Source organism: Phyllobates terribilis, unplaced genomic scaffold, assembly GCF_046119375.1.
Source record: "Phyllobates terribilis strain yellow unplaced genomic scaffold, ASM4611937v1 Scaffold_5__5_contigs__length_657084704, whole genome shotgun sequence".
NCBI classification, from domain to species: Eukaryota; Metazoa; Chordata; class Amphibia; order Anura; family Dendrobatidae; genus Phyllobates; species Phyllobates terribilis.
In genome coordinates, this window is record NW_027362765.1 from 55,247,585 (window position 1) to 55,275,230 (window position 27,646).

The 27,646-nt window shown below is 40.7% G+C and overlaps 1 protein-coding gene across 2 annotated transcripts; it reads right to left on the reverse strand.

Annotated features, from left to right (window-relative positions):
• Positions 1–226: 226 nt before the first annotated feature.
• Positions 227–27,646, reverse strand: LOC141271952 (uncharacterized). Of its 2 annotated transcripts, XM_073682202.1 has the most exons (8): positions 27,580–27,612; positions 22,579–22,653; positions 13,860–14,007; positions 13,551–13,730; positions 13,344–13,467; positions 13,163–13,260; positions 9,967–10,057; positions 227–2,628 (listed from the first exon to the last, which is right to left on the reverse strand). In XM_073682202.1, the coding sequence occupies exons 3-8, from the start codon at positions 13,935–13,937 to the stop codon at positions 1,541–1,543; spliced, it is 1,659 nt and encodes a 552-aa protein (XP_073538303.1). In that variant the 5' UTR covers positions 13,938–14,007; positions 22,579–22,653; positions 27,580–27,612; the 3' UTR covers positions 227–1,540. The 2 variants fall into 2 exon arrangements, with proteins under 2 accessions (XP_073538303.1, XP_073538302.1); XM_073682201.1 differs by lacking the exon at positions 22,579–22,653 and having other exon boundaries at positions 27,580–27,646.

The following is a 27,646-nucleotide window of genomic DNA, read 5'->3' on the forward strand; positions in this document are numbered from 1 at the left end:
TACCACATTCAGAACATGAAAATGGCCTCTCTCGTGTGTGAATTCTCTGATGTTTAATTAGGGCATTTTTTCTCTGCAAAACATTTCTCACATTCTGAACATGAGAATGGCTTCTCCTTTATGTGAATTCTATGATGTGTAACAAGAATTGATTAGTGTTTAAAACATTTACCACATTCAGAACATGAAAATGTCCTCTTCTCTGATTGAATTCTCTGATGTGTAATAAGACATTTTTTTTTTTGTAAAATATTTTCCACATTCTGAGCATAAAAATTGTCTTTCTCCTGTGATGTGCATCAAGCTGTGATTTGTTGTTATAACATTTTCCACATTCAGAGCATGAAAATGGCTTCTCCCCTGTGTGAATTCTCCGATGAATAACGAAATCTGATTTCTAGGTAAAATATTCCCTACGTACTGGACATGCATGAATAAAGCTTATTGAACCCCGTGCAATTTCTCTCATGTTTCAGAGAGAAATCCAATCTTGTTACAGATTTACCACATTCGGAACATAAAAATTAATTATCCCCTGTATTAACTGATATTTAGCAAATGAGATTTTTTTAGATCTAAATTTCTCACATTGTGTACATAAAGTTCTATTCCCTGTCTGAGGATTTTGGTGCTCAACATCCCTTCTGCCATTTTTATTTGGTTGTGATGTATCACAGTGTAGGATCTGTTTAAATGGATCAGATGGTAGGTTTTTGCCATAGAGGGCTGGAAGAATATCTAAATACTTTTCTAAAAATGAAATTTCAAAATAGTTTCTTTTTTAAACGTGTTTTGGTGACTAAGGGTGTAAAAGGCTTGTTGGGCAGGGTATATAGCAATACAAATGCTGGTGGGTTGGAGGGCATGGGGGACCTGTCAGGTTCTCTTTAATATACTGGAAATTGAAATTGAATTCATATAAATGAAGCATTGAAGAAAATTCAACTGTTTGCCATTTTTCTATTTTAGGTGTTATATGGCAGTAACGGGAACAACTGCTTTTTGAAATTATTCACACAAGGTGTAGCGATCCCAAAACTAGGGTCTTTCTTTCTATGTATATCTGGAAGGGGCAGAGCTAACAGCCCTATGAGAGGAGAGTTGTAGCGGCTAATCCCCCTCACTGAGTGCTGCGAGTTGAAAGCAGGAGGTGTTTGTAATCACACTCAGCTATGTTCTATACTACATTCCAACTGCAGAGATTAGGGCTGTCTGTCATTACATGTGTCACAGTGGAAGACATGTTTTTCTGACCTTCTAAAGCGTGTTCTTTTTTTCTGTACATGATATATCCTGTTTATGATTAGTCAACGTCATGCATGTGCAAAAGTGTTTTTCCCCAGACAAGAATCTCTGTTAACGCTAGGTTAAATTTATCATGTTATAATCCAAATTTTATAAGCTAATATCTCTAGAAAAGAGATAAGAAATGAAAAAATATAAAAATTCACGTCTACTGCCACTATTCCAAGATGTGTCCTGTTTAATATGCTAAAACTGGTGAAAGGTCCTATCTAAAATATTTCCCACATTCTCAACGTCAATTCCCTGTGTGAGTTCGCTGATGTCTAACAAGATCTGATTTCTGTATAAAACATTTCCCACATTCTGAACATGTGTAAGGCTTCTCCCCTGTGTGACTTCTCTGATGTGTAACAAGTCTTGATTTCTCTCTAAAACATTTCCCACATTCGAAACATGAAAATGGTTTTTCTTTTGTGTGAATTCTCTGATGTCTAACAAGATCTGTTTTCTGTGTAAAACATGTCCCACATTCAGAACATGAATACGGTTTCTCTCCTGTGTGAACTCTCTGATGTCTAACCAGATCTGCTTTTTGGGTGAAACATTTTCCACATTCTGAACATGAAAATGGCTTCTTCCCTGTGTGAATTCTCTGATGTCCAACAAGAATTGATTTGTACTTAAAACATTTCCCACATTCAGTACAAGAAAATGGCTTCTCCCCCGTGTGAACTCTTTGATGTGTAATGAGAATTGATTTTTGCTTAAAACATTTTCCACATTCTGAACATGCAAATGGGTTTTCCCCTGTATGAATTCTCTGATGTGCAATAAGAACTGATTTGTCATTAAAACATATCCCACATTCTGAACATGAAAATGGCTTCTCCCCTGTGTGAATTCTCTGATGTTTAACTAAAACAGATTTGTAAGTAAAACATTTCCAACATACTGGACAGGAATATGGTTTCTCCCCCGTGTGATTTCTTTTATGTTTAACAAGACTTGATTTCTCTGTGAAACATTTCCCACATTCGGAACATAAAAATGGCTTCTCCCCTGTGTGAACTCTCTGATGTTTAGCAAGATCAGATTTCTTAAACCAAAATTTCCCACATTCTGAACAAGAAAATTGCTTCTTTCCTGTGTGAGGACTTTGATGTTCAACATCCATTATGGTATATTTATTTGGCTCAGCAGTATTTGATGTATCAAAGGGTACGACCTCTTTAAATGAATCCGGCGATAGATTACTGCTGTAAAAGGCTTGAGGAATTTCTGGAAGAACAGCATACTCTTTGTATATATCTGGTGTGATACCATGATCTTCTGCTTTAAAACTTGCAAACATCAGCTTTGTCTCTGAGATCATGGTACAGTCATCTGCGAAGAATAAAACTGATTTTACTATTTTTTATTAATAGTTTCCTGAGCAGTGCTTTAGAAATAGCTCAATACAGTCTGTAAAAAATTAATTAGCAAAAAATACAAAATGAATGGCAAGTAACCGAAGAAAGCAAGACAAATCCCATGCCCCCCCCCCCAAAAAAAAAAAAATCTTTAAATATGCCAATACAAAAAAGAAATATGTAAATTCAAAAGAAAAGGGTCAGCAAAGGTAGATCCCCTAAATATTAGTAATGGGATCTTTAGCTTTGCTTATATCATAAATGTAATACTCTTAATTGGTTAAGTGTAGATATGGTTCAACCTAAATTAAATAAAATCAATATTAACAAGGCCACACGACAAGACGGGGTGCATCTATGACCTCCTAAATAACTCGGCTCAGTTATTGATGTTCTCCAAATCATAACTTTTAGAAAGACTCTCATGACCAGAACAGTGCCAAGGGATTGGCGCAAGGCTAACGTGGTACTCATTTTCAAAGGACAGAAGTTGCAAAACCAATCTATATTTTTTTTGAAGAGGTGAAGCCTAAACTGGATACAGGGGGGATGTAGCTGTGGATTGATATAGAGATTTTTTTACTTTCCAAAAGCATGTGACACTGTCACATATAGATGGCTAGTGGGTAAATTAAGGTCTCTAGGTTTAAATAACATAACTTGTAATTGGGTCAAAAACTGGCTCAAAGTATGCACCCAGTGAGTTGTGGTGAATGACTGCCATTCTGAATTGTTTCCGGTTATAAGTGGTGTACCCCAAGGTTCAGTGATAGAGGCACTATTATTATTTGGTTAATTATATAAAACATCGGATTAATATTAGTATTTCTATTTTTACAGATGACACACAGATCTGTATGGTACTTTAATGTGATCTATGGAAGATATTTGTGTTTTTTGAACCTTATTTGCCAAATAGATGCCCAATATAAGTAAATGTATTACCACTGAGAACTAATCATCTGCACTTAGATTATTATTTGTCCTACTGAGAGTAAAACTAGGAGAGTCACTTGTACAGAAGGGTCTGGGTGTACTTGTAATTCATAAACTAAATAACAGCATGAGATGTCAATCGACTACATCTATGGCCAATTGGAAATTGTCATGTATTAAAAGAGGCAAGGACTCAATAATATAATACTACCAGTATACAAACATTACTATGGCCTCTTCTGGAATATGCAGTTAAGTTCTAGGCATTAGTTTACAGAAAAGATGCAGTTTAATTACAAAAGTTACGAGAAATAGGCACAAAATTAAGGGACATGAAGGATCTCATATATGAGGAAAGATTAAAATAATAAAATTTTAGTTTAATTTTCAATATTCTGTATAAGGTTATAAATGGCCAATATCAAGAATATGGTAAAAAGCTGTTCCAAATCACCCCCATCAAATCTTCATGTAGAGAATAAAGGTTTCATTCACCAGAACCGATGAGGCTTTTTATCATGAGAACTATTAATCTGTGGTATAGCCAATCTCCAGAGCTAGTCACAGCAGGAACCGTTGATGGTTTTAAAATATAATATTTATTAAAAGAAACTTACATAAATAAGGAAATGCTTAAAATTCTTGTTCTGAGGATCAGAATCAGGGAGGGAATGGTTGTACATTTAATATCCTTTCTTTCATATCCTCTCCTATAACTTCAACAGACTTGATGAACGCATCCAGGATATTTTTTTATTTCACCACTGGAGTAATATCATTAATATATGTTGCCTCTGTATAGTAAAATACTTACTGGCAGGGCTGTGGAGTCGGAGTCGTGGAGTCGGAGCCCATTTTGGTGGAGTCGGAGTCGGTATAAAATGGACCAACTCCGACTCAATGCAATGAAATGTCCTATAAATGTCTGTCCTATTCCCGATCTAAGGGTCTGGACTTTTAGCTGAGATGAATCTGTGCTACAGTAAATTTATCACTTAAACAGGAGCTAAGTATGAGGGAGTCGTGGAATCCGTGTCATGGAAATTGAGGAGTCAGAGGTTTGGCTTACAGACTCCACAGCCCTGCTTACTGGTCGGCATCTTCTACTGGTTCCAGCGGGGTTCTTACATACACTGTTAATATATACATTCAGTGAAGAAATCCGCAGCCTGGTTGTTTCAAAATCATCATTAGAAGTTTTGTGCATGTGCCCTCGCCATTTTACTGAAGCCCACCGCAAGATCAATCTGCGCAAATGCCATCCGCGGCTAGGACGGCGCAGTCCTGAAACTTAAATAAGGAAATGCAGAGGCTGCAGAGGAGCTGTGACAGAGGCGAAGACCCTACCCACAGTCTAGCCCTGATGCACAGAAACCAAAACTTCTAATGATTATTTTAAAACAACCATACTACTGATTTCTTCACTGAATGTATGCATTATATCAGTATACCAGTGCCATTATGGGCATTCCTTTAGTTTAATATGCCTATCCCTGTAGCCAGGTTCTCTTTAAAGGAATTCGCCAGGTAGGTTGTTCCAAACATGTTGGAAAACTAACCACAGATCTTCTGTGGATGTTGCTTGTGCAAATACTTCTGTCTCTTAATGTGATCTCACACAGACCCGATGATTTTGAGATCAGGGCTCTGTAGGAGGCCATATAATTGCTTACAGGAGTCCTTGTTCTTTTTTATGCTGAAAATAGTTCTTAATGACAGTGGCTGTATGTTTGGGGTCATTGATAGGGTGCAGATTAAATTGGGAGTCAAACAGACACCTCCCTGATTGTATTGCATGATGCATAAGTAGGTCTGTATTTTCCAGCATTAAGAACATCATTAATCTTGATCAAATCCAAAACTCCATGTGCTGAAATGCAGTTCCAATTTACATTAAACTTCCACTGTTCCTACAGACCCTCTGCCTTCTGTTACAGCCAAATATTTCACATTGTGACTCTAGAGCACCTGTGCAATTTTCCTAAACTCCAGTTCCTATGTTCTCATGCGTAGTTAAATCACTTGGCCTTGTTTCTATGTCAAAGGTATGGATTTTTGGCTGCAATTTTTCCATGAAGATCAGTTCTGGCCAGACTTCTCCAAACAGTGAAAGGGTGTAGCCGGTTCCAACTTGTTGCTGCCACTATTGAGCTGATGGTACGGCTGGACATCTTCGAATTTCAAAGAGAAGTGGTTTTCATCTGCAGCATTAAGTTTCCTTTGCCAACTGCTGCATCTATGGTCCTCATTGTTGCTCATTTCTAGGTGTCCTCAATGTTGGGAAATACAGGCAGATACTTATCCATCATGCAATATCATCAGGGAGGTGTCTGACTGGCTCCAAATTTATTTTGCAGCTGGACAACAGCTTCAAATATAGAGCCAATGTCATTAAGAACTATGTTGAAGTGGATGTCTTATCTCATTATTTTGATTCTACCAAGCAGGATACTGCAGTCCAAAGACAAAGTTGAACAAGTGACGTAATTTCTGTCAGTAAACAAGGACCGGCTCTACTCAAGACATACCAAACAGGTTTATCCAGTGTGCGACAAGCTACACATCGAGTTCAACCTTTCTCCACCAGTGATATATTCTCTATCGCTTGATTATTTTTAAGCCACAATGCCGTTTGTCGTGAGAAAATCATCCAGCCTTTTAAATCCTGATATAGTGTTGCCAATACTACCTCTTGCGGTCGGGCATTCCACAGTCTGACTGCTTTAATTGTAAAGAACTTTTTCCTATTTAGCTGTCGGAATCGCCTTTCTTCTACACGTAATGAAGTCCGTTGTAAGGCGTCTTTTTTTCTAAGTTAAACAAGCTCAACTTCTCTAACCTCTTATTTCAGGATCTTTCATCCCATGTAATAATCTAGTTAGCCGCCTTTCAATTGGCTCTAGCTTCTCAATATCTTTTTAACATACGGAGCCCAAAACTAGATCCCATATTTTAGATGTGGCCTTAACAGTGATTTATAGAGGGGTAATAATACATTGGAGGCAAAGTATTTTATCCCTCTTCTCATACACCCTAGAATCTGGTTTGCTTTTACAGCTGCTGCTTGACATTGAGTACAGCTGCTTAGCTTACCAAAGTCCTTCTTCTGTTTTGAAGGACCAAATAAATTTCCATTTAATGCATAGGCAGCAATAAGATTACTGTGGCCGTGGTGAAATTTTTTGCATGCTTCCACTTTTATCATGTGATCCTTTTTTTAGCCACCAATTACAATTGCTTCCGAAGGAATCCCACTGTCACCTTGTAGTCCAGCATGCACTAAAATAATAGAATAAATCATACTAACCTTACTTATCACTTGCTGCATGACTTCCTACACTGCCAGACATTTAACCGATCACTGGCTGCAGTGATGACAAAACCAAAGTGTCTTTCCTATATCCAGTGAGTAGTTGCATCAATTAAATGTCCATATGGCCAGAACAGAAAGTACAGAGGTTGAACCTGTATTTGCTATGATCTGCAACAAGTACTAAGGAAATATAAAGGAAAACTGTCCCTACAGTAAAACTTAGCTGAATCCCTACGATGTAGTGGGCTACCTGTTCCTAGCGAACAGACCCGCCTTAGTCCTCGGCTAGTCTGAACGAAGACCTATAGCATAAGGTGAGGGGTCCCTGAAAGAACTAAGGACTGGGACAAAAATGGGACACCTCCTAAACAGAGAAGTTGTTGCAGAACACAAAAAGACAAAACAGACAAAAAAGTACTAGAGGTCCCAGAAGGACAAAAGGAACTGACAGAGAAAGGCACAGAAGCACCTGGCTAGAGAAACAGTCAAACACTGAAGATTTCAAACCAATAGGCCTAGGCCATTCCTGCACAGCCTGAACCTTCACCGGGTCCATCTCAAAGCCCTCGCTGGAGACAATGTAGCCAAAAAAACTAATTTTCTGCACAGCGAACTCACATTTCTCCAGCTTAGCAAAGATGAATTATCACTCAATAACTGCAAAACATCACGTACGCTCTGCCAATGGGACTCTAGATCTGGTGAATAAATCAAAAAGTCATCCAAATATACAACCACATTCTTACCAATCAAAGGTCTCAGGATGTCATTAATAAGGTTCTGAAAAAATGCAGGTGCATTGGTAAGACCAAAAGGCATCACCAGATTTTCAAAATGACCTACCGGAGTGTTAAAAACAGTTTTCCATTCATAACCCTCCTTCATTCGTAACAAATTATATGCCCCCGGAGATCAATTTTAGAGAACCACTTGACCCCCACCAACTGGTTAAACAAGTCAGGAATTAACGGCAATGGGTAGGAATTGCGTACGGTAATCTTATTAATTTCACGAAAATCCAGACATGGACATAAACCCCCGTCCTTTTTATTAACAAAGAAAAATCCAACTGCCACAGGCGACTTAGAAGGTCTAATGTGACCAGCAGCCAGGTTAGTCTGTATGTACTCCTCCAAGGACTTTCTTTCAGGGATAGTCAGATTAAACAAGCGACTCTTGGGAAGAGTAGCTCCAGGAACAAACTCAATGGCGCAATCATAGTCCCTATGAGGAGGTAAAACTTGTGACTCCTCCTCTGAAAAAACCCTCCAAAAATCTTGAATAGGTACAGGTAATTCCCCTTTTTCCACAGCCGCAATGCGACCATTACAACATTTATCATAGCACTTCGGACTCCAAGACTTAATCACATTAGTAGACCAGTCCAGCAAAGGATTGTGTAGTTTTAACCAAGGCAATCCTAGAATGACTGGAGAGGGTAAATTATCTAATACAACCAAGTCCAAAATTTCTTGGTGAACTCCACTGATAGTGAGGGAAAATGCAGCAACCTTGTGAATAATACATTTCAAGGGAGTGTTATTAATTGCAATCACAGAAATAGGTGATGACAAAGGTTTGGATTTCAATTTAATGTTTTCCAAAAACCCTTTATCAATCACAATAAGTGTTGAACCACAATCCACAAATGCCTGAAATTCAATCTAATTTTCCTGCACAGTAGTACTCCCAGAAAGAAATACTCCTGCAGAGCGTAAACAAGCTATACGGGCTTAACTGACCTTTTTTTTTTCTTTACTTAAACGAAGCTCACAATACTTAATCAAATGGTCAGCTTTACCACAATAAAGACACAATCCCTTGGCGAACCCCCGGTCTCTTTCCTGAGAGGGGAGCGACTTCGCCCCAACCTCCATCGGTTCTCCGCCGTCAGAGCAGATTTTCTGGGGACTAGGACGTGGCATTACAAGAGTCTTTACCTCATTCTGTCTAAATCTCAGTCTCCTATCCACACGAACAGCTAATTGCATGGCATCCTGCAGAGTCTCAGGTGCGGGGAATGCAATTAGCAAATCCTTAACCCTTTCACTCAGACCAGCAAGAAATAGACATTTCAGAGCTGGATCATTCCATTTAACTTCTGAGGCCCATCTTTTGAAGTGTGCGCAATAATTTTCAACATCCCCTGACCCCTGATTCAAACGCCTGAGTTCTGCCTCAGCAGATGAGATTCGATCAGGATCGTCATATAAATAGCCCCATAGCAGAAAAAAATTCTTCTACAGACCTTAAACATGGATCATTAGGTTGGAGAGAAAAGGCCCACCACTGTGGTTCTTTGCGCAAAAGTGACATAATAAAACCAATGCGCTGTGATTAATTCCCAGAGGACCTTGGTCTCAAATGAAAATATAACAAGCATTTTTAAAGGAAAAAAAATCTTGCTGTTTACCATAACAAAATGCGCTTCAGAACAGCTACTCACGTGTTGTTGGAACTTGGCTACCTCCAGAGATAATCCCTGCAGGCGTTGAGCCAAATCCTGAAACCACACTGATTCCCGAATTTCTTTCCTTTTAGTTTTTTTTGGGCTGGACTTACTGTTATGATCTGCAACAAGTACTAAGGAAAGATAGGGGAAAGCTGTCCCTACAGTAAGACTAAGCTGAATCCCTACGATGTAGCGGGCTACCTGTTCCTAGCGAACAGACCCGCCTTAGTCCTCGGCTAGTCTGAACGAAGACCTATAGCATAAGGGGAGGGGTCCCTAAAAGAACTAAGGACTGGGACAAAAATGGGACACCTCCTAAACAGAGAAGTTGTTGCAGAACACAAAAAGACAAACAGACAAAAAAGTACTAGAGGTCCCAGAAGGACAAAACGAACTGACAGAGAAAGGCACAGAAACACCTGGCTAGAGAAACAGTCAAACACTGAAGTCCAGCACAGCCAAAAGGGCGGAGCTGGAATATAAAGGCAGATGGTCACGTGACCGCAAAACACAAGATGGAAAAAACAAACAGGAGGATTCTAACAGTATTATTTCCTCTGTGGGGAAAAAAGTTCTACTTCAATTTTGCCCACTTAGTGACTACAACTCACCTGTGTGGTTATCTTCAGGAATCTCCTCTTTATACTGCTCATCACCCCTCACATATGTCTCCATTATATTAATATGGGTCAGCTCTTTACCCTGAAACAAATATTAAAGTCACAGACAGATGGAGAGATCATGTAAAATAATTTCTAAAAACAAAAAAAATCATAAAAAAACATGACGACCAAAACTGACATGACAGCAGTAGTTATCACATAGTGACAGGTCTCCTGTATAAATTCAACCTGTTAACTCTTAATTCTAAACAGCAGTCTCCATAACCAGAAATAAAAAAGTGTAAAACATCCACTGGATGGCCACTTTATTAGAGAAGCCCATTTAGTAGCCCCTTGCACCTCCTTTGGCTTTCAGAACTGCAGTAATTCACAGTGCCAAACATTCCTCTAAATCATACATGTCAACCTCTGACCCGCGACACCAGAAACACTACCCCTATGTGGGGCCATTATTCTGTATGGAGGACTACAGGTGCTTCTCACAAAATTAGAATATCATCAAAAAGTTAATTTATTTCAGTTCTTCAATGCAAAAAGTGAAACTCATATATTATATAGAGTCATTACAAACAGAGTGATCTATTTCGAGTGTTTATTTCTGTTAATGTTGATTATGGCTTACAGCTAATGAAATCACAAAAGTCATTATCTCAGTAAATTAGAATACTTTATAACTACAGCTTGAAAAATGATTTCAATATCCGAAATGTTGGCCTACTGAAATGTTTGTTCAGTAAATGCACTCAATACTTGGTTGGGGCACCACTGCTGAGGTGTTATGGAAGCCCAGGTTGCTTTGATAGCAGCCTTCAGCTCGTCAGCATTGTTGGGTCTAGTGTCTCATCTTCCTCTTGACAATAGATTCCCTGTGGGGTTAAGGTCAGACGAGTTTGCTGGCCAATCAAGCACAGTGATACTGTTGTTTTTAAACCAGGTATTGGTACTTTTGGCAGTGTGGACAGGTGCCAAGTTCTGCTGGAGAATAATATTTCCATCTCCAAAAATCTTGTTGGCAGAGGGAAGCAAGAAGTGCTCTAAAATTTCCTGGTAGACAACTGGGCTGACTTTGGTCTTGATTAAACACAGTGGACCTACACCAGCAGATGACATGGCTCCCCAAACCATCACTGATTGTGGAAACTTCACACTAGATCTCAAGCACCTTGGATTGTGCGCCTCTCCACTCTTCTTCCAGACTCTGGGACCTTGATTTCCAAATGAAATGCAAAACTTACTTTCATCTGAAAACAACACCTTGGACCAGTGAGCAAGAGTCCATGTCTTTTTCTCCTTGGCCCAGGTAAGATGCTTTTGGCGTTGTCTATTGGTCGTGAGTGGCTTGACACAACAAATGCGACACTTGTAGCCCATGTCCTGGATACGTCTGTGTGTGGTGGCTCTTCAAGCAATGACTCCAGCAGCAGTCCACTCCTTGTGAATCGCCCCTAAATTTTTGAATGGCCGTTTCTTAACAATCCTTTCAAGGCTGCGGTTATCCCAGTTGCTTGTGCACCTTTTTCTACCACACTTTTTCCTTTCACTCAACTTTCCATTTATATGCTGGGATACAGCACTCTGTGAATAGCCAGCTTCTTTAGCAATGACCTTTTATGGATTGCCCTCCTTGTGGAGTGTGTCAATGACTGTCTTCTGAACATCTGTCAAGTCAGTAATCTTCCCCAAGATTGTGAAGCCTACTGAAACAGACTAAGGAACCTTTTTAAATGCGTAGGAAGCCTTTGCAGGTGTTTTTTTTTGCTAATTATTCTAATTTACTGAGATAATGACTTTTGTGTTTTCATTGGCTGTAAGCCATAATCATCAACATTAACAGAAATAAACACTTGAAATAGATCACTCTGTTTGTAATGACTCTATATGAGTTTCTCTTTTTGTTTGGAAGAACTGAAATAAATTAGCTTTTTGATGATATTCTAATTTTGTGAAAAGCATCTGTATGTGGTGCCCATTATTCTGTATAGAGAACTATGTGGTGCCCATTATTCTGTATGGAGGACTATGTGGTGCCCATTATTCCGTATGGATGACTTTGGATGGCCCATTATTCTGTATATAACATGGCCCGCGACTTTGTCCAAGTTTTTCATTTTGGCCCTCTATGTGTTTGAGTTTGACATCCCTGGTCTAAATGTTAAACTAATCCCGCAGGAATGGTGGCTCATGAGTATAGGATAGCCTTTCACAAGTGCCACAAATTAGATGGAGGTACTGACATATCCTAAATAGACGATTCAATTTCGTCCCAGAGATACTATGTAAGATTAAGATCTGGGGACTGTGAAGGCTGGAGAAGCAAGAAAAAGTCACTAATATTCCTGGAACCAATCCATGTCAATATGACCCTTTTGGCATGGTGCATTGTCCTGCTGAAAGTGTTTTGCAACCTTAAGGTAAGCTGCTATGAAAGGATGATCATAGTAGACCATCAAGCCTAGGTAAGCCCTACTATCCAAACATCCATCCACAGGTATTCAAGGATTGACAATCTGCCAAAAAAAACATGCTCCATAAAATTACCCAACCTCCTCCAACCTTAACCAGTTGATGCCTGAGGACAGTTGATCTATTCATGCTGGTTGTGCCAAATTCCGATCATTTCATCAGCATGGTGCAACACAAATTAGGATTCATCTGACTAGACAATACTTTTCTGCTACTCAGTGATAGAATTTTTGCTCTCGATCACCATCTGTAGTTGCCTTTCTGTTTACTAGACTGCACTGATAGTAGAAATGGTTGTCTTCTGATATTGTCCACCACTGCATAGGGATGACAAGTTGTGCTTTTTGACACATTAGCTAGAGGACTTCTGTTGTATTCAACTAGAATTTGCATGACCTTGCACTGCCTGCAACATTCTGGGTATAATCTGCACATTGTAAATGTAGAACCCCAAAAGGTTGGCAGTTTGTTAACTATTGGCATGTCTAATCTATCACTGATGACCATGCTTCGTTTGAAGTCTCTAAGATCACTCAAAGTTTTCTATTCAAATCTGGAATCACACAAACTGACAAAAAAAACTTGTTCACTTTAATTTATGCTTACTGTAAGGGTCGAAGGTTTAACTACAAAAATACAGCTCAAGAACGGCTGGTGTCAGTCATAAATTGACCATTGAGTGAATAATATTGGTGGATAAAACAAGACTGAGCACATCTACCTGATGATCCAGAGGAACATCGGGATTTTCTTGTTTACAATCCTGTAGAAGAAGAGGACGGGGATATCTCTCTGGTGCTGTCCTCTTCCTGGATAGAACTGTTGGAAACAAACACAAGGACTGAATTAATTCTTTACATACAAACAATTATTGGCAGTGTGTATCTAGCCCTGTCTATTACCTGGTGATGTGAGGGGCTGAGGAACCTCCATCATGACGTCTTTGTACAGATCTTTGTGTCCTTCTAAATACTCCCACTCCTCCATGGAGAAATAGACGGTGAGATCCTGACACCTTATAGGAACCTGACACATACAATGATACCGTCATCCCCCCGATCCCTTCATAGCATTACTGTAGAATGTCCCAGCATTCCCAGCAGTGTCACCTCTCCAGTCAGCAGCTGAATCATCTTGTAGGTGAGTTCTAGGATCTTCTGGTCATTGATGTCCTCGTGTATCGTTGGATGAGGTGGAGGCCCCGTGATTGGGCTCAGGGGCCTTCCCCATCCCTCAAACACAGGGGCCTGGCAGCGCTCACTAGAGGTCTTCTTCACTACTGTGTAATCCTAGTTATGGAGAGACACATTAATAAAACTCACTACAGACATTCCCAGAGTCCTCACCTCTCCAGTTTTGTCCATCTGTTATTCCCATAGATAAGAATGATGTAATGTGACGTCATCAGAATCTCTCACCTCTCCAGTAAGCCGGAAGAGGATCTCTAGGGTGAGGTGTAATATCCTCTCCGCCATCTTGTCCCTGTCCCTATCCATCCTTGATGGGTCAATCAGGAAAATTCTCTTATTGAAGATCTCCACTGAGAGGATCTAATATTGTAGGGACCTGAATAAGACGAAGATGTAAAAATCTTAGGAAAACCCATATGAAAAATAAAATAAACTGAATATAATAAGAGTAACTTATGATGAGATCTAACGCTTAAATGTTGTATTCCCTTTTCTCATAAGGACTGGAACATGAGTGGAACAGTTTACAATGATAGTTCCTCCAGGCTCCCAATCACTGGCTGTTTGTCACTACTTTGGCAAGTGATTGACTGCAGGGTTCACATGCCCATCTGAGGTCACTGACAGACGTAGAGCCTCCTCTATTATATCTGAGGTTACAGACAGAGAAAGAGCCTCCTCCATTATATCTGAGGTCACTGACAGAGATAGAGCCTCCTCCATTATATCTGAGGTCACTGACAGAGATAAAGCCTCCTCCATTATTTCTGAGGTAACTGACAGAGATAGGTCACTGATAGAGATAGAGCATCCTCCATCATATCTGAGGTCACTGATAGAGATAGAGCCTCCTCCATTATATCTGAGGTAACAGAGACAAAGCCTCCTCCATTATATCTGAGGTCACTGACAGAGAGATATAATGGAGGAGGCTCTATCTCTGTTAGTGACCTCAGATATAATGGAGGAGGCTCTGAGGTCACTAACAGAGATAGAGCCTCCTCCATTATATCTGAGGACACTGACAGAGATAGAGCCTCCTCCATTATATCTGAGGTAACTGACAGAGACAGAGCCTCCATTATATCTGAGGTCACTGACAGAGATAGACCTCCTCCATTATATCTAAGGTATAGAGATATAGCCTCCTCCATTATAACTGAGGTAACTGACAGAGATAGAGCCTCCTCCATTATATCTGAAGTAATAGAGATAGAGCCTCCTCCGTTATATCTGAGGTCACTAACAGAAATAGGTCACTGATAGAGATAGAGCCTCCATTATATCTGAGGTCACTGACAGAGACAGAGCCTCCTCCATTATATCTGAGGTCACTGAGAGACAGAGCCTCCTCCATTATATCTGAGGACACTGACAGAGATAGATCCTCCTCCCTTATATCTGAGGTCACTGACAGAGATAGAGCCTCCTTCGTGATATCTGAGGACACTGACAGGGATAGAGTCTCCTCCATTATATCTGAGGTCACTGACAGAGATAGAGCGTCCTCCATTATATCTGAGGTAATAGAGATAGAGCCTCCTCCATTATATCTGGAGATACAATGACAGAGATAGAGCCTCCTCCATTATATCTGAGGTCACTGACAGAGATAGAGCCTCCTCCATTATATCTGAGGTCACTGACAGGGATAGAGCCTCCTCCATTATATCTGAGGTACACTGACAGAGATAGAGCCTCCTCCATTATATCTGAGGTCACTGACAGAAATAGAGCCTCCTCCATTATATCTGAGGACACTGACAGAGATAGAGCCTCCTCCATTATATCTGGAGATACAATGACAGAGATAGAGCCTCCTCCATTATATCTGAGGTCACTAACAGAGATAGAGCCTCCTCCATTATATCTGAGGTCACTGACAGAGATAGAGCCTCCTCCATTATATCTGAGGTACACTGACAGAGATAGAGCCTCCTCCATTATATCTGAGGTCACTGACAGAGATAGAGCCTCCTCCATTATATCTGAGGTACACTAACAGAGATAGAGCCTCCTCCATTATATCTGAGGTCACTGACAGAGATAGAGCCTCCTCCATTATATCTGAGGTCACTGACAGAGATAGAGCCTCCTCCATTATATCTGAGGTCACTGACAGAGATAGAGCCTCCTCCATTATATCTGAGGTCACTGACAGAGATAGAGCCTCTTCCAGTAGTAAACCTACGATTTGGACATTACAAATATCTAACCCTGTCCTGTTGATGATCAGTGCCCAGGAGCTCTATGTCCACCAGATCTCCCTTCAGCCTCCTATAATTCCTCCTGACCAGTAAGGTCAGCATCAGACTGATTACCGTACTTCACATTGTATACTGCAGCAGTTACAGTCGGCAATCTGCCTAGTGTGAATGGGACTTTGTGTGTGAGGAAACCAGTAAGGTGTTACCTGTGTCAGTTATAAGGTACGCCCTATTATACTGTTTTTGTTATAGCTGTAAGTATGAAGTAAAAGCAAGCCCACTCCTTTTGTCATCAGGGTGAGGTTTAAAGGATTATACTCTTTATATTAAAATCAGTAAAATTGCAAAGTATTTCTCGAAACAACCCACTTTGCAATTTTACTTATTAAAAATCTAATTTCTCAAGAACGGAGGGATTTTTAATTATATTGGTTATTGCCTAAATTACCAGCCATGGCTGAAATCTATCAGTGATGGTTGGTCTTAGGCCACGTTCTGTATTTTACCTGCAGCAATTGTGATAGAATCACAGTTTTCTCTGCTGCAGATCTAGCAGTGCTCAGTTGTTTAGCTGTGCATAACCCCACACCACATCGTTCTGTGTACATTGTATAGTGACAGAGAGATGCTATACAGTGTTGGGGGTGTGGTTGGACCAGGAGGCATGATTCCAGTTGTCTTGCAGTAATCTCCAGCTTATAAAACACTGATTGTATGAAACAGCAAAACACAGTCTGGTAAGTGACACATTGCTGGAATCAAGCTCTTTCCCCTACATCATGGTGATTTCAGATTACATAGCAAAAACTCACTGACAATTCCCTTTAATAATTACTACCTGCGACTTTAGGTCCAGGTTCATTTTCATTCTTTTTTCTATGTTTTCTGCACATAGTTGTGGGTCTAATGCCCTTGATGATAACAGGGAATGTCTGATGCTGCTTTTTTAAATTACATATTAACAGAGAAGTTAAAAAGTTATGAATCTTAGTACATGATGACACACACATAAAAATGCCAAGTGAAGGTTTTGAGCAAAAATAGTAAAACAAAAAAATGTATAACTATATCATAACTTTAACCAGGTAATTTATACCTCACAGAGGATGCCATTTTTCCATTACCCACAATAAAAGTAAATCAATGATGGAGAAACCTACAGTACAGACCAAAAGTTTGGACACACCTTCTCATTTAAAGATTTTTCTGTATTTTCATGACTTTGAAAATTGGACATTCGCACTGAAGGCATCAAAACTATGAATTAACACATGTGGAATTATATACTTAACAAAAATGTGAAACAACTTAAAATATGTCTTATATTCTAGGTTCTTCAAAGTAGCCACCTTTTGCTTTGATGACTGCTTTGCACACTCTTGGCATTCTCTTGATGAGCTTCAAGAGGTAGTCCATGGAAATGGTTTTCACTTCACAGGTGTGCCCTGTCAGGTTTAGTAAGTGGGATTTCTTGCCTTATAAATGGGGTTGGAACTATCAGTTGTGTTGTGCAGAAGTCAAGTGGATACACAGCTGATAGTCCTACTGAATAGACTATTAGAATTTGTATTATGGCAAGAAAAAAGCAGCTAAGTAAAGAAAAACAAGTGGCCATCATTACTTTAAGAAATGAAGGTCAGTCAGTCCGAAAAATTGGGAAAACTTTGAAAATGTCCCCAAGTGCAGTTGCAAAAACCATCAAGCGCTACAAAGAAACTGGCTCACATGAGGACCGCCCCAGGAAAGGAAGACCAAGAGTCACCTCTGCTTCTGAGGATAAGTTTATCCGAGTCACCAGCCTCTGAAATCGCAGGTTAACAGCAGCTCAGATTAGAGACCAGGTCAATGCCACACAGAGTTCTAGCAGCAGACACATCTCTACAACAACTGTTAAGAGGAGACTTTGTGCAGCAGGCCTTCATGGTAAAATAGCTGCTAGGAAACCACTGCTAAGGACAGGCAACAAGCAGAAGAGACTTGTTTGGGCTAAAGAACGCAAGGAATGGACATTAGACCAGTGGAAATCTGTGCTTTGGTCTGATGAGTCCAAATTTGAGATCTTTGGTTCCAACCACCGTGTCTTTGTGCGACGCAGAAAAGGTGAACGGATGGACTCTACATGCCTGGTTCCCACCGTGAAGCATGGAGGAGGAGGTGAGATGGTGTGGGGGTGCTTTGCTGGTGACACTGTTGGGGATTTATTCAAAATTGAAGGTATACTGAACCAGCATGGCTACCACAGCATCTTGCAGCGGCATGCTATTCCATCCAGTTTGCGTTTAGTTGGACCATCATTTATTTTTCAACAGGACAATGACTCCAAACACACCTCCAGGCTGTGTAAGGGCTATTTGACCAAGAGGGAGAGTGATGGGGTGCTACGCCAGATGACCTGGCCTCCACAGTCACCAGACCTGAACCCAATCAAGATGGTTTGGGGTGAGCTGGACCGCAGAGTGAAGGCAAAAGGGCCAACAAGTGCTAAGCATCTCTGGGAACTCCTTCAAGATTGTTGGAAGACCATTTCCGGTGACTACCTCTTGAAGCTCATCAAGAGAATGCCAAGAGTGTGCAAAGCAGTCATCAAAGCAAAACGTGGCTACTTTGAAGAACCTAGACTATAAGACATATTTTCAGTTGTTTCATACTCTATTGTTAAGTATATTATTCCACGTGTGCTAATTCATATAGTTTTGATGCCTTCAGTGTGAATGTACAATTTTCATAGTCATGAAAATACAGAAAAATCGTTAAATGAGAAGGTGTGTCCAAACTTTCGGTCTGTACTGTATATGGAAAGTTTTAGGGGAAACTCAAAAGGTTTCACACGTTTGCCAGTTTTGATCAAATCAGGGAGTCGATCGATAGGAGACAAGAGAACACAACCAATTCTGTCTGTGTCCCAGACTTGTCTGCTCTCAGATGCCTGGTCACAAGTTTTTATTACAAACCACAAAGATTTATTACAAACCACAAAGATAAGGAACGTGGAAATGGCTTACATTACATTACTTAATAAGGAAGATATCCAAGTTGGGAATAACAAAGTCGTAAATTCCTTAGGAGGCTGGTTGTATCAAGTTTACTATACTTTCAGAAACAAAAGAAGGCTTAAATACAAAGACAGCTCTATATTAGATACGCCTTATGTCATTTGCTTTAACAAATAAACACTTATAAAGCTAATATTAAAATACAAAATGATGAAAGCTATATGAATTGTCTAAATAATAAAGCAAAGTATAAATGTTTACCATAACAGTAAAAACGATCCCACTGAAATAAAACACAACTTGTCTGGTAAAAAAAACAATATACACACAGAAATTGGTTTAAGACTTGCGGGACACAACTTGTATAGCTTAGCTCAAATCTTCAGTCCCACCCAAATAATAGTTCCATACACAAAAAAAAACCCTACTACTATTAAAAGCACCACTCCAGTTTTTTTTTTAATTTTATTTTACCACTGGAGTGGTGCTTTTAATCTAAGGTCCCTGTTTCTACTCTTATATTCATCTGTCACCATCTTCACCTTTTATCACCACCGCTCATGTCGGTCTCCGGCAGGTCAGAGCCGGATCGCTCATGCAGTAAGCCGGAGATCACAACTCAATACGAGACTATAAGAGCCTCATTTTGGCTCTCATACACTTACATTGAGAGCTTGGGATGTAACTTCTAAGTTACGGTCAGTCAGAAGTTGCAGTCACAAGATGGCATCCCGGGCCCGGAACAGCACCGAAAAAAGGTGAAGACGCCGAAGGGTGAGTATAAGACTGGGGGCAGTGATCTTACATTAGACAAGGGATGTCAAACTCAAACACACAGAGGGCCAAAATGAAAAACTTGGACAAAGTCGCGGGCCAACCAGTATACAGTATAATGGGCCCCACATAGTCCTCCATACAGAATAATGGGCCGCACACAGACCGTCATACAGAATAATGGGCCTCACATACAGTAGTCCTCCATACAGAATAATAGCCCCACATAGGGGTGGCGGTTCTGGTGTCATGGGCCAAATATAACCACCTTGCGATCCAGATTTGGCCCTTGGGCTGGAGTTTGACATCTATGCATTAGAAGCAACACGCAAGCGCTGAAACAAAAAAGAAAAAGAAAAAGAAGGAGTGGTGCTTTTATGGGCTAGGAGCTATTAATGGAAAGCACAAGGATTGATTACAATCAAAGTTGTATCACCAATAGCAATAATAAGTCATATAAGCTGTGCTATAATTTTACATTCAGATTTCTCTTGCCACAGACAGTCTTTCGGCTACAGCTGAATGCTCTAACAACTCAGCACTATTTAGGGTATGTGCATACAATGTCTTTTTCATGTGGGCGCACTCAAGAACCCATCTGAAAAAGCACTTAAAGAAGCTAAAAAGAATAAACATATTCAATGCAATGTCACAACAAACTGCAGTGCATATACAGCACAGACCAAAAGTTTGGACACACCTTCTCATTTAAAGATTTTTCTGCATTTTCATGACTATGAAAATTGTACATTCACTCTGAAGGCATCAAAACTATGAATTAACACATGTGGAATTATATACTTAACAAAAAAGTGTGAAACCACTGAAATTATGTATTATATTCTAGGTTCTTCAAAGTAGCCACCTTTTGCTTTGATGACTGCTTTGCACACTCTTGCCATTCTGTTGATGAGCTTCCAGAGGTAGTCACCGGAAATGGTTTTCACTTCACAGGTGTGCCCTGTCAGGTTTAATAAGTGGGATTTCTTGCCTTATAAATGGGGTTGGGACCATCAGTGGTGTTGTGCAGAAGTCTGGTGGATACACAGCTGATAGTCCTACTGAATAGACTGTTAGAATTTCTATTATGGCAAGAAAAAAGCAGCTAAGTAAAGAAAAACGAGTGGCCATCATTACTTTAAGAAATGAAGGTCAGTCAGTCCGAAAAATTAGCTAAACTTTGAAAGTGTCCCCAAGTGCAGTTGCAAAAACCATCAAGCGCTACAAAGAAACTGGCTCACATGAGGACCGCCCCAGGAAAGGAAGACCAAGAGTCACCTCTGCTTCTGAGAATAAGTTTATCCGAGTCACCAGCCTCAGAAATCGCAGGTTAACAGCAGCTCAGATTAGAGACCAGGTCAATGCCACAAAGAGTTCTAGCAGCAGACACATCTCTACAACAACTGTTAAGAGGAGACTTTGTGCAGCAGGCCTTCATGGTAAAATAGCTGCTAGGAAACCACTGCTAAGGACAGGCAACAAGCAGAAGAGACTTATTTGGGCTAAAGAACACAAGGAATGGACATTAGACCAGTGGAAATCTGTGCTTTGGTCTGATGAGTCCAAATTTGAGATCTTTGGTTCCAACCACCGTGTCTTTGTGCGACGCAGAAAAGGTGAACGGATGGACTCTACATGCCTGGTTCCCACCATGAAGCATGGAGGAGGAGGTGTGATGGTGTGGGGGTGCTTTGCTAGTGACACTGTTTGGGATTTATTCAAAATTGAAGGCATACTGAACCAGCATGGCTACCACAGCATCTTGCAGCGGCATGCTATTCCATCCGGTTCGCGTTTAGTTGGACCATCATTTATTTTTGAACCGGACAATGACCGCAAACACACCTCCAGGCTGTGTAAGGGCTATTTGACCAAGAAGGAAAGTGATGGAGTGCTACACCAGATGACCTGGCCTCCATAGTCACCAGACCTGAACCCAATCAAGATGGTTTGGGGTGAGCTGGACCGCAGAGTGAAGGCATAAGGGCCAACAAGTGCTAATAATCTCTGGGAACTCCTTCAAGATTGTTGGAAGACCATTTCCGGTGACTACCTCTTGAAGCTCATCAAGAGAATGCCAAGAGTGTGCAAAGCAGTCATCAAAGCAAAAGGTGGCTACTTTGAAGAACCTAGAATATGAGACATATTTTCAGTTGTTTCACACTTTTTTGTTAAGTATATAATTCCACAAGTGTTAATTCATAGTTTTGATGCCTTCAGTGTGAATGTACAATTTTCATAGTCATGAAAATACAGAAAAATCTTTAAATGAGGTGTGTCCAAACTTTTGGTCTGTACTGTATGTTCAGTCTTTTTGAGCTTCTCTTACCCGCTTCAGGCTTTGAAAGTATTCCAGAGCAAAAAGATGTTGATGGCAAAGCAGGGCTGTGGAGTCGGTGCTCATTTTGGTGGAGTCGGAGTTGGTATAAAATGGACCAACTCCGACTCCTAAAATATATAATAAATTGGGTGCAGTAGATCAATGCAGTTTGTGGGGAATATTTTTTCATAGGAATTTGGGAAAGTTATGAAATGTCCTATAAATGGCTGTTCTATTCTTGATCTAAGGCTACATTCACACACAGCGTTTTTGCTGCGTTTTTTAAGGATAAGTTTTTCAGCTGCAAAAGCAGATCAGCTTTTAAAAAAACACATTACCTGAAAGGTTTTTGAGCTTATAGATAATGTTTTCAATAGCAAAAGCAGATTATAAAAATGCCAAACAAACTAATATGCTCATTCTTTGTGAGGATCCGTTTTTGAGCCCAAAAACGGATCCTCACAAAACGATGTGTCTGAATGTCATATCTTGAAACCCATTGACTATGATGGGATGCCCGGAGTCACTGCATTTTACTGCAAAAAACTGATCTGCAAAAACGCTGTGTGTTAATCATGGCGGTAGCCAGCGAGGGGCAGGGGTCAGCTGCCCCCCGCCCCTAGAAGCAGGGGCACGCACCTATCAAAACTCACTTGTATGCTGCAGTGCTCCCGTCCTGCACTGGCTCCAGACTGCAATCTCCCCTCCTCTGTCCTGTCTTCTGCCGTCTTCATCAGAGAGAGTATTCCAATAAATATATATTATGTTCTATCTAAATATCTTGATTATTGTATCATAAAAATGATTAAATGTCTGATGTTCACATTGTACTACAATAAATTTTTCACTTAAATATAAACAATATATGTGGGAGTCGGAGTCGGTGTAAGGGAAATTGAGGAGTCGGAGTCGCAGGTTTGGCTTACCGACTCCACAGCCCTGTGGCAAAGCCGCTGAAAAAGGCTGCGTGCCCACTATGCGTTTTTCAAGCATTTTTGCCGCGGAATTTCCGCAGCGAAAATGATTAAAAAACACTTGGTAATAAGTGCCCCATGGTCCCTAATGATAATCCACATGTGCTGTGCACATGCTGCGGAAATTTCCGCTGCGGATTATCATTGCGGAAAAATACGCAGCATGTCCATTAATTTTGCGGACATCGCCGCCATTGACTTGCATTGGACTGCGTGACATCCGCATCACTGCATCTGCACAAGCGGATATCACACGGTTCAATGTGCGGATGGTACCCAGGTCTGGAGGAGAGGAGACTCTCATCCAGACCTTGGTACCATAGAAACTGTAAAAAAAAGAATTTAAAATAATAAACAAAGATTATACTTACCTTCCGATGTCCTCCCGGTGTTTTCTCCCCTCCGTCTGGTCTGCTGTATGGGTCGCGTTGTTGTAACCTGTCACATGACTCAATGACGTCACCGCAGGTCCTTCACACCACCGCGAGCCGCCCAAGACACCGGACGCAGCAGATAAAACACCGGGAGGACATCGGATGGTAAGTATAATCTTTATTTTTTAGCATTCTTATTCTTTTTTTTAACTAACTTGGTCACACTACTATAAATCCATGCCGGTTGCATGGATTTATATAGTGTGAATAAGTTGTCAAGCACTTTTCCAAGTGATACTAAAATCGCTTGGAAAAGCGATTGATAACCCGCATGCAGAAATGCATGCAAAAAAGCTTGACAAAGGCTTCTACCTGGCGGGAAAAACGCATGTAAAATCCGCATGTGTTTTTCCTGCCAGGGAGAAGCGGAAAAAATATGCAGCATTTCTGCATCGTGGGCACTTAGCCAAAGCGACCAAATGAACACAAAAAAAGATGCTTCAGAAAAAAAAAAAGTGTTTTCCTGAAGCGTCATCCTCTGGTAAAACTCAGTGGGTATGCCAATGTCTATAAGACACAATGTGCACATACTCTCAGACTGCATTCAGAGATCCTGATACAGTGGATGCGGAAAGTATTCAGACCCCATTAAATTTTTCACTCTTTGTTTCATTGCAGCTATTTGGTAAATTCTAAAAAGTTCATTTTTTTTCTCATTAAAGTACACTCTGCACCCCATCTTGACTGAAAAAAACAGAAATGTAGAATTTTTTGCAAATTTATTAAAAAAGAAAAACTGAAATATCACATGGTCATAAGTATTCAGACCCTTTGCTCAGTATTGAGTAGAAGCACCCTTTTGAGCTAGTACAGGCATGAGTTTTCTTGGGAATGATGCAACAAGTTTTTCACATCTGGATTTGGGGATCCTCTGCTATTCTTCCTTGCAGACCCTCTCCAGTTCCGTCAGGTTGGATGGTGATCATTGGTGGACAGCCATTTTCAGGTCTCTCCAGAGATGCTCAATTAGGTTTAGGTCAGGGCTCTGGTCGGGCCAGTCAAGAATGGTCACAGAGTTGTTCTGAAGCCACTCCTTTGCTATTTTAGCTGCTTAGGGTCATTTTCTTTTTGGAAGGTGAACTTTAAGCCAAGTCTGAGATCCAGAGCACTCTGGAAGAGGTTTTCATCCAGGATATCTCTGTACTTGGCTGGATTCATGTTTCCTTGAATTGCAACCAGTCGTCCTGTCCCTGCAGCTGAAAAACACCCCTTAGCATAATGCTACCACCACTATGTTTCACTGTTGGGATTTTATTGGGCAGGTGATGAGCAGTGCCTGGTTTTCTCCACACATACCGCTTAGAATTTTTTGGTGATAATTCTATCTTCGTCTCATGAGACCAGAGAATCTTATTTCTCATAGTCTCCGAGTCCTTCATGTGTTTTTGAGCAAACTCTATGTGGGCTTTCATATGTCTTGCACTGAGGAGAGGCTTCCGTCGGGCCACTCTGCCATAAAGGCCCAACTGGTGGAGGGCTGCAGTGATAGTTGACTGTGGAACTTTCTCCCATCTCCCTACTGCATCTCTGGAGCTCAGCCACAGTGATCTTAGGGTTCTTCTCCCACGATTGCTCAGTTTGGCTGGACGGCCAGGTCTAAGAAGACTTCCGGTGGTCCCAAATGTCTTCCATTTAAGGATTATGGAGGCCACTGTGATCTTAGGAACTTTGAGTAATGCAGAAATTTTTTTGTAACCTTGGCCGGATCTGTGCCTTGCCACCATTCTGTTTCTGAGCTCCTTGGGCAGTTCCTTTGAGCTCATGATTCTCATTTGGTCTGACATGCACTGTGAGGTCTTATATAGACAGCTGTGTGCCTTTCCAAATCAAGTCCTATCAGTTTAATTAAACACAGCTGGACTCCAATGAAGGAGTAGAACCATCTCAAGGAGGATCACAAGGAAATGGACATCATGTGACTTAAATATGAGTGTCTGAGCAAAGGGTATGAATACTTGTGACCATATGATATTTCATTTAATCTTTTTTAATAAATTTGTAAAAATTTATACATTTCTGTTTTTTTTTCAGTCAAGATGGGGTGCAGAGTGTACTTTAATGAGAAAAAAAATGAACTTTTTAGAATTTACCAAATGGCTGCAATGAAACAAAGAGTGAAAAATTTAAAGGGGTCTGAATACTTTCCATACCCATTGTATCTTTCTTTCAGTCCTGGTCAAAATCAGCACAGGAAAGCAATTGCACACTTGTTTCCAGTACATCTCTGAAAACCTCCTCAATTCAAAGAGGTCGGTTGTAACACTCTTGGCAGTAGTGTTCGTCATTAGTGGTGTGCGAGCATGTTCTGTTAACCCTTTCTGCGAGCATGCTTGGGTGCTCGCCGAGTATCTTCATTGTGCTCAGGTGTTATGTTTCAGTCACTCTTTGTGCATGATTTGCATTGTTTGATAGTTCAATACATGTGAGTAATGCCTAAGAAACAGGCATTCCTCACATGTATTAAAGCAAATCATGCGCATGGAGTGACTCAAACATAACACCCGAGCACGCTTAAGTTACTCAGAAAATACCCGAGCATGCTCGTAAATCTCGAGTAACGAGCATGCTCGCTCATCACTACTCGTCATCCTACGCCACTGCAACTTTGTTTATAAATTGCTGTACATTATATAGAAACTATACTAGGCGCAGGAAAAGCAAAAAGATACCTTGCAGATCAACATTGCAAGTAGCTTCCACATACTTTAATGTAATAATAATAATATAATGTTATACTCAAAAGATATACAATTCAAACCAGCACCATCGAATAAAAGCATATTTTACTCTTCACCTGACCACTTTTGCCTAGCACTTTGTCAAGGGCTCCTGCTGAAAAATATTCATGCCTGATTTTTAAACTTTACGCTTAAAAGATGTTGTCCAGGGTTGGCACTGCAGACTTTTGAATCCTCAGGATTCTCTGGTGCTGGCGGTCATGTGGCCGCAAGTATGAGATATGCATACTTCCAGCGAGGTTCTGACTAGACGTACACGGCCTCACTCAATTCAATTGTGGAATTAGTCTTGTCAACAGACTTGAAGTGAATCATTCACTTGCCGTGAGCGCTGTGAGAATTCAAGAATCTGCAGTCACATGTAAAACATTAATAACATTTAAGTTTTTTAATGGATTGTCTCATCTTATAAAATGGGTTAAAGGGGTTGTTCACTACTAGGACAACCTCTTCTTGATCTGAATGTTTGGCGTAGATAAAATAAAAACACTAATTCTCACCTTCCGTGTTGGCGCCCTTCCAGCTGTCGGCACTCGCTTTCCTGGGGCTCGTGTGTGGTTGTTATAACACATGAGCCCGCCACCCAATCATCACTGTCCCTACATTTGGACATATTGCGCATCAACAGGAAGTCAGGGCTGCGGCTGGTCTTTGACTTCCTCTTGATGTTCGCTTTGTCCGAAGACGGGGACAGGCACACCAGCGCTGATTGGGCGCCAGGCTCATGTGTCATAACAACCGCAAGAGAGCCCCAGGAAAGCGAGTGCCGAGACTACTAGAAGAGTGTCAGCATGCGAGGGGAATAGAAGTGTTTTTATTTTATCGGCGCCAAAAATTCAGATTGAGAAGGAGTAATGGACAACTCCTTCAAGGTGCAAAGTGCTTGTAAAATCCAGCAACCTTGCATTTTATCTTTTAGTAAAAATCCGTTCCATTCTAAAGAACGGCTGAAGACTGAATCCTAGAAACGTCTAAGTCAGAGTTAGGGCTGCTCTAACTCCGATGAAAGTTGACATTTGTTTTCTATTGTAAGCAACAGTATGTGAAGGTGATACTATGGTGAAGGTGAGCATCCGCCATACTATGGATTGGCACCAGGATCCAATCATTGAGGCATCTCTGTGTCCCCATGCCAAGATTGGTGCTATCACCCCATCAGGACACTTACCAATATACAGCCCGGGGCCTAACAGATGTTCCCTAGAATGGTTTCACATGAAAAGAAATTACATATAAAACAACTAAAAAAAAGCTAAAAAACAACAACATAAGCAAAACAGTATAACGAAATTCATTTCCCGAAAACACTCTTATTACAATGCACAGTTCATACTGCAAATAACCGACAACATCCCCTACTGCTCCTCCACATCCTCCCAGATCCACATTCCAGGATTGGGGAGCTGTGCCAGGAGGAGGGGGTGTGTTATGCTGTTCAGTAATGAGATCATCTTGATAATGGAGGGGTTAATGCCCCCTGCGCCCAGTAATGGGAGACCTCCACATACCTCCACCTGCAGAGCTGCCACCACATATATGGCTGTTCTGTGCACACAGGACCTGTGATGAGGTCAC

What these genes read in the sequence shown, in the direction of transcription:
- LOC141271952 (XM_073682201.1), bottom strand. Translation starts at nt 13,937, where the DNA reads ATGGATAGGGACAGGGACAAGATGGCGGAGAGGATATTACACCTCACC. An exon ending in TCTTCCGGCTTACTGGAGAG is followed by an intron (nt 13,731 to 13,859) that starts GTGAGAGATTCT and finishes CTCCATAACTAG; the next exon opens with GATTACACAGTAGTGAAGAA. An exon ending in TCAGCCCCTCACATCACCAG is followed by an intron (nt 13,261 to 13,343) that starts GTAATAGACAGG and finishes TGTTTCCAACAG; the next exon opens with TTCTATCCAGGAAGAGGACA.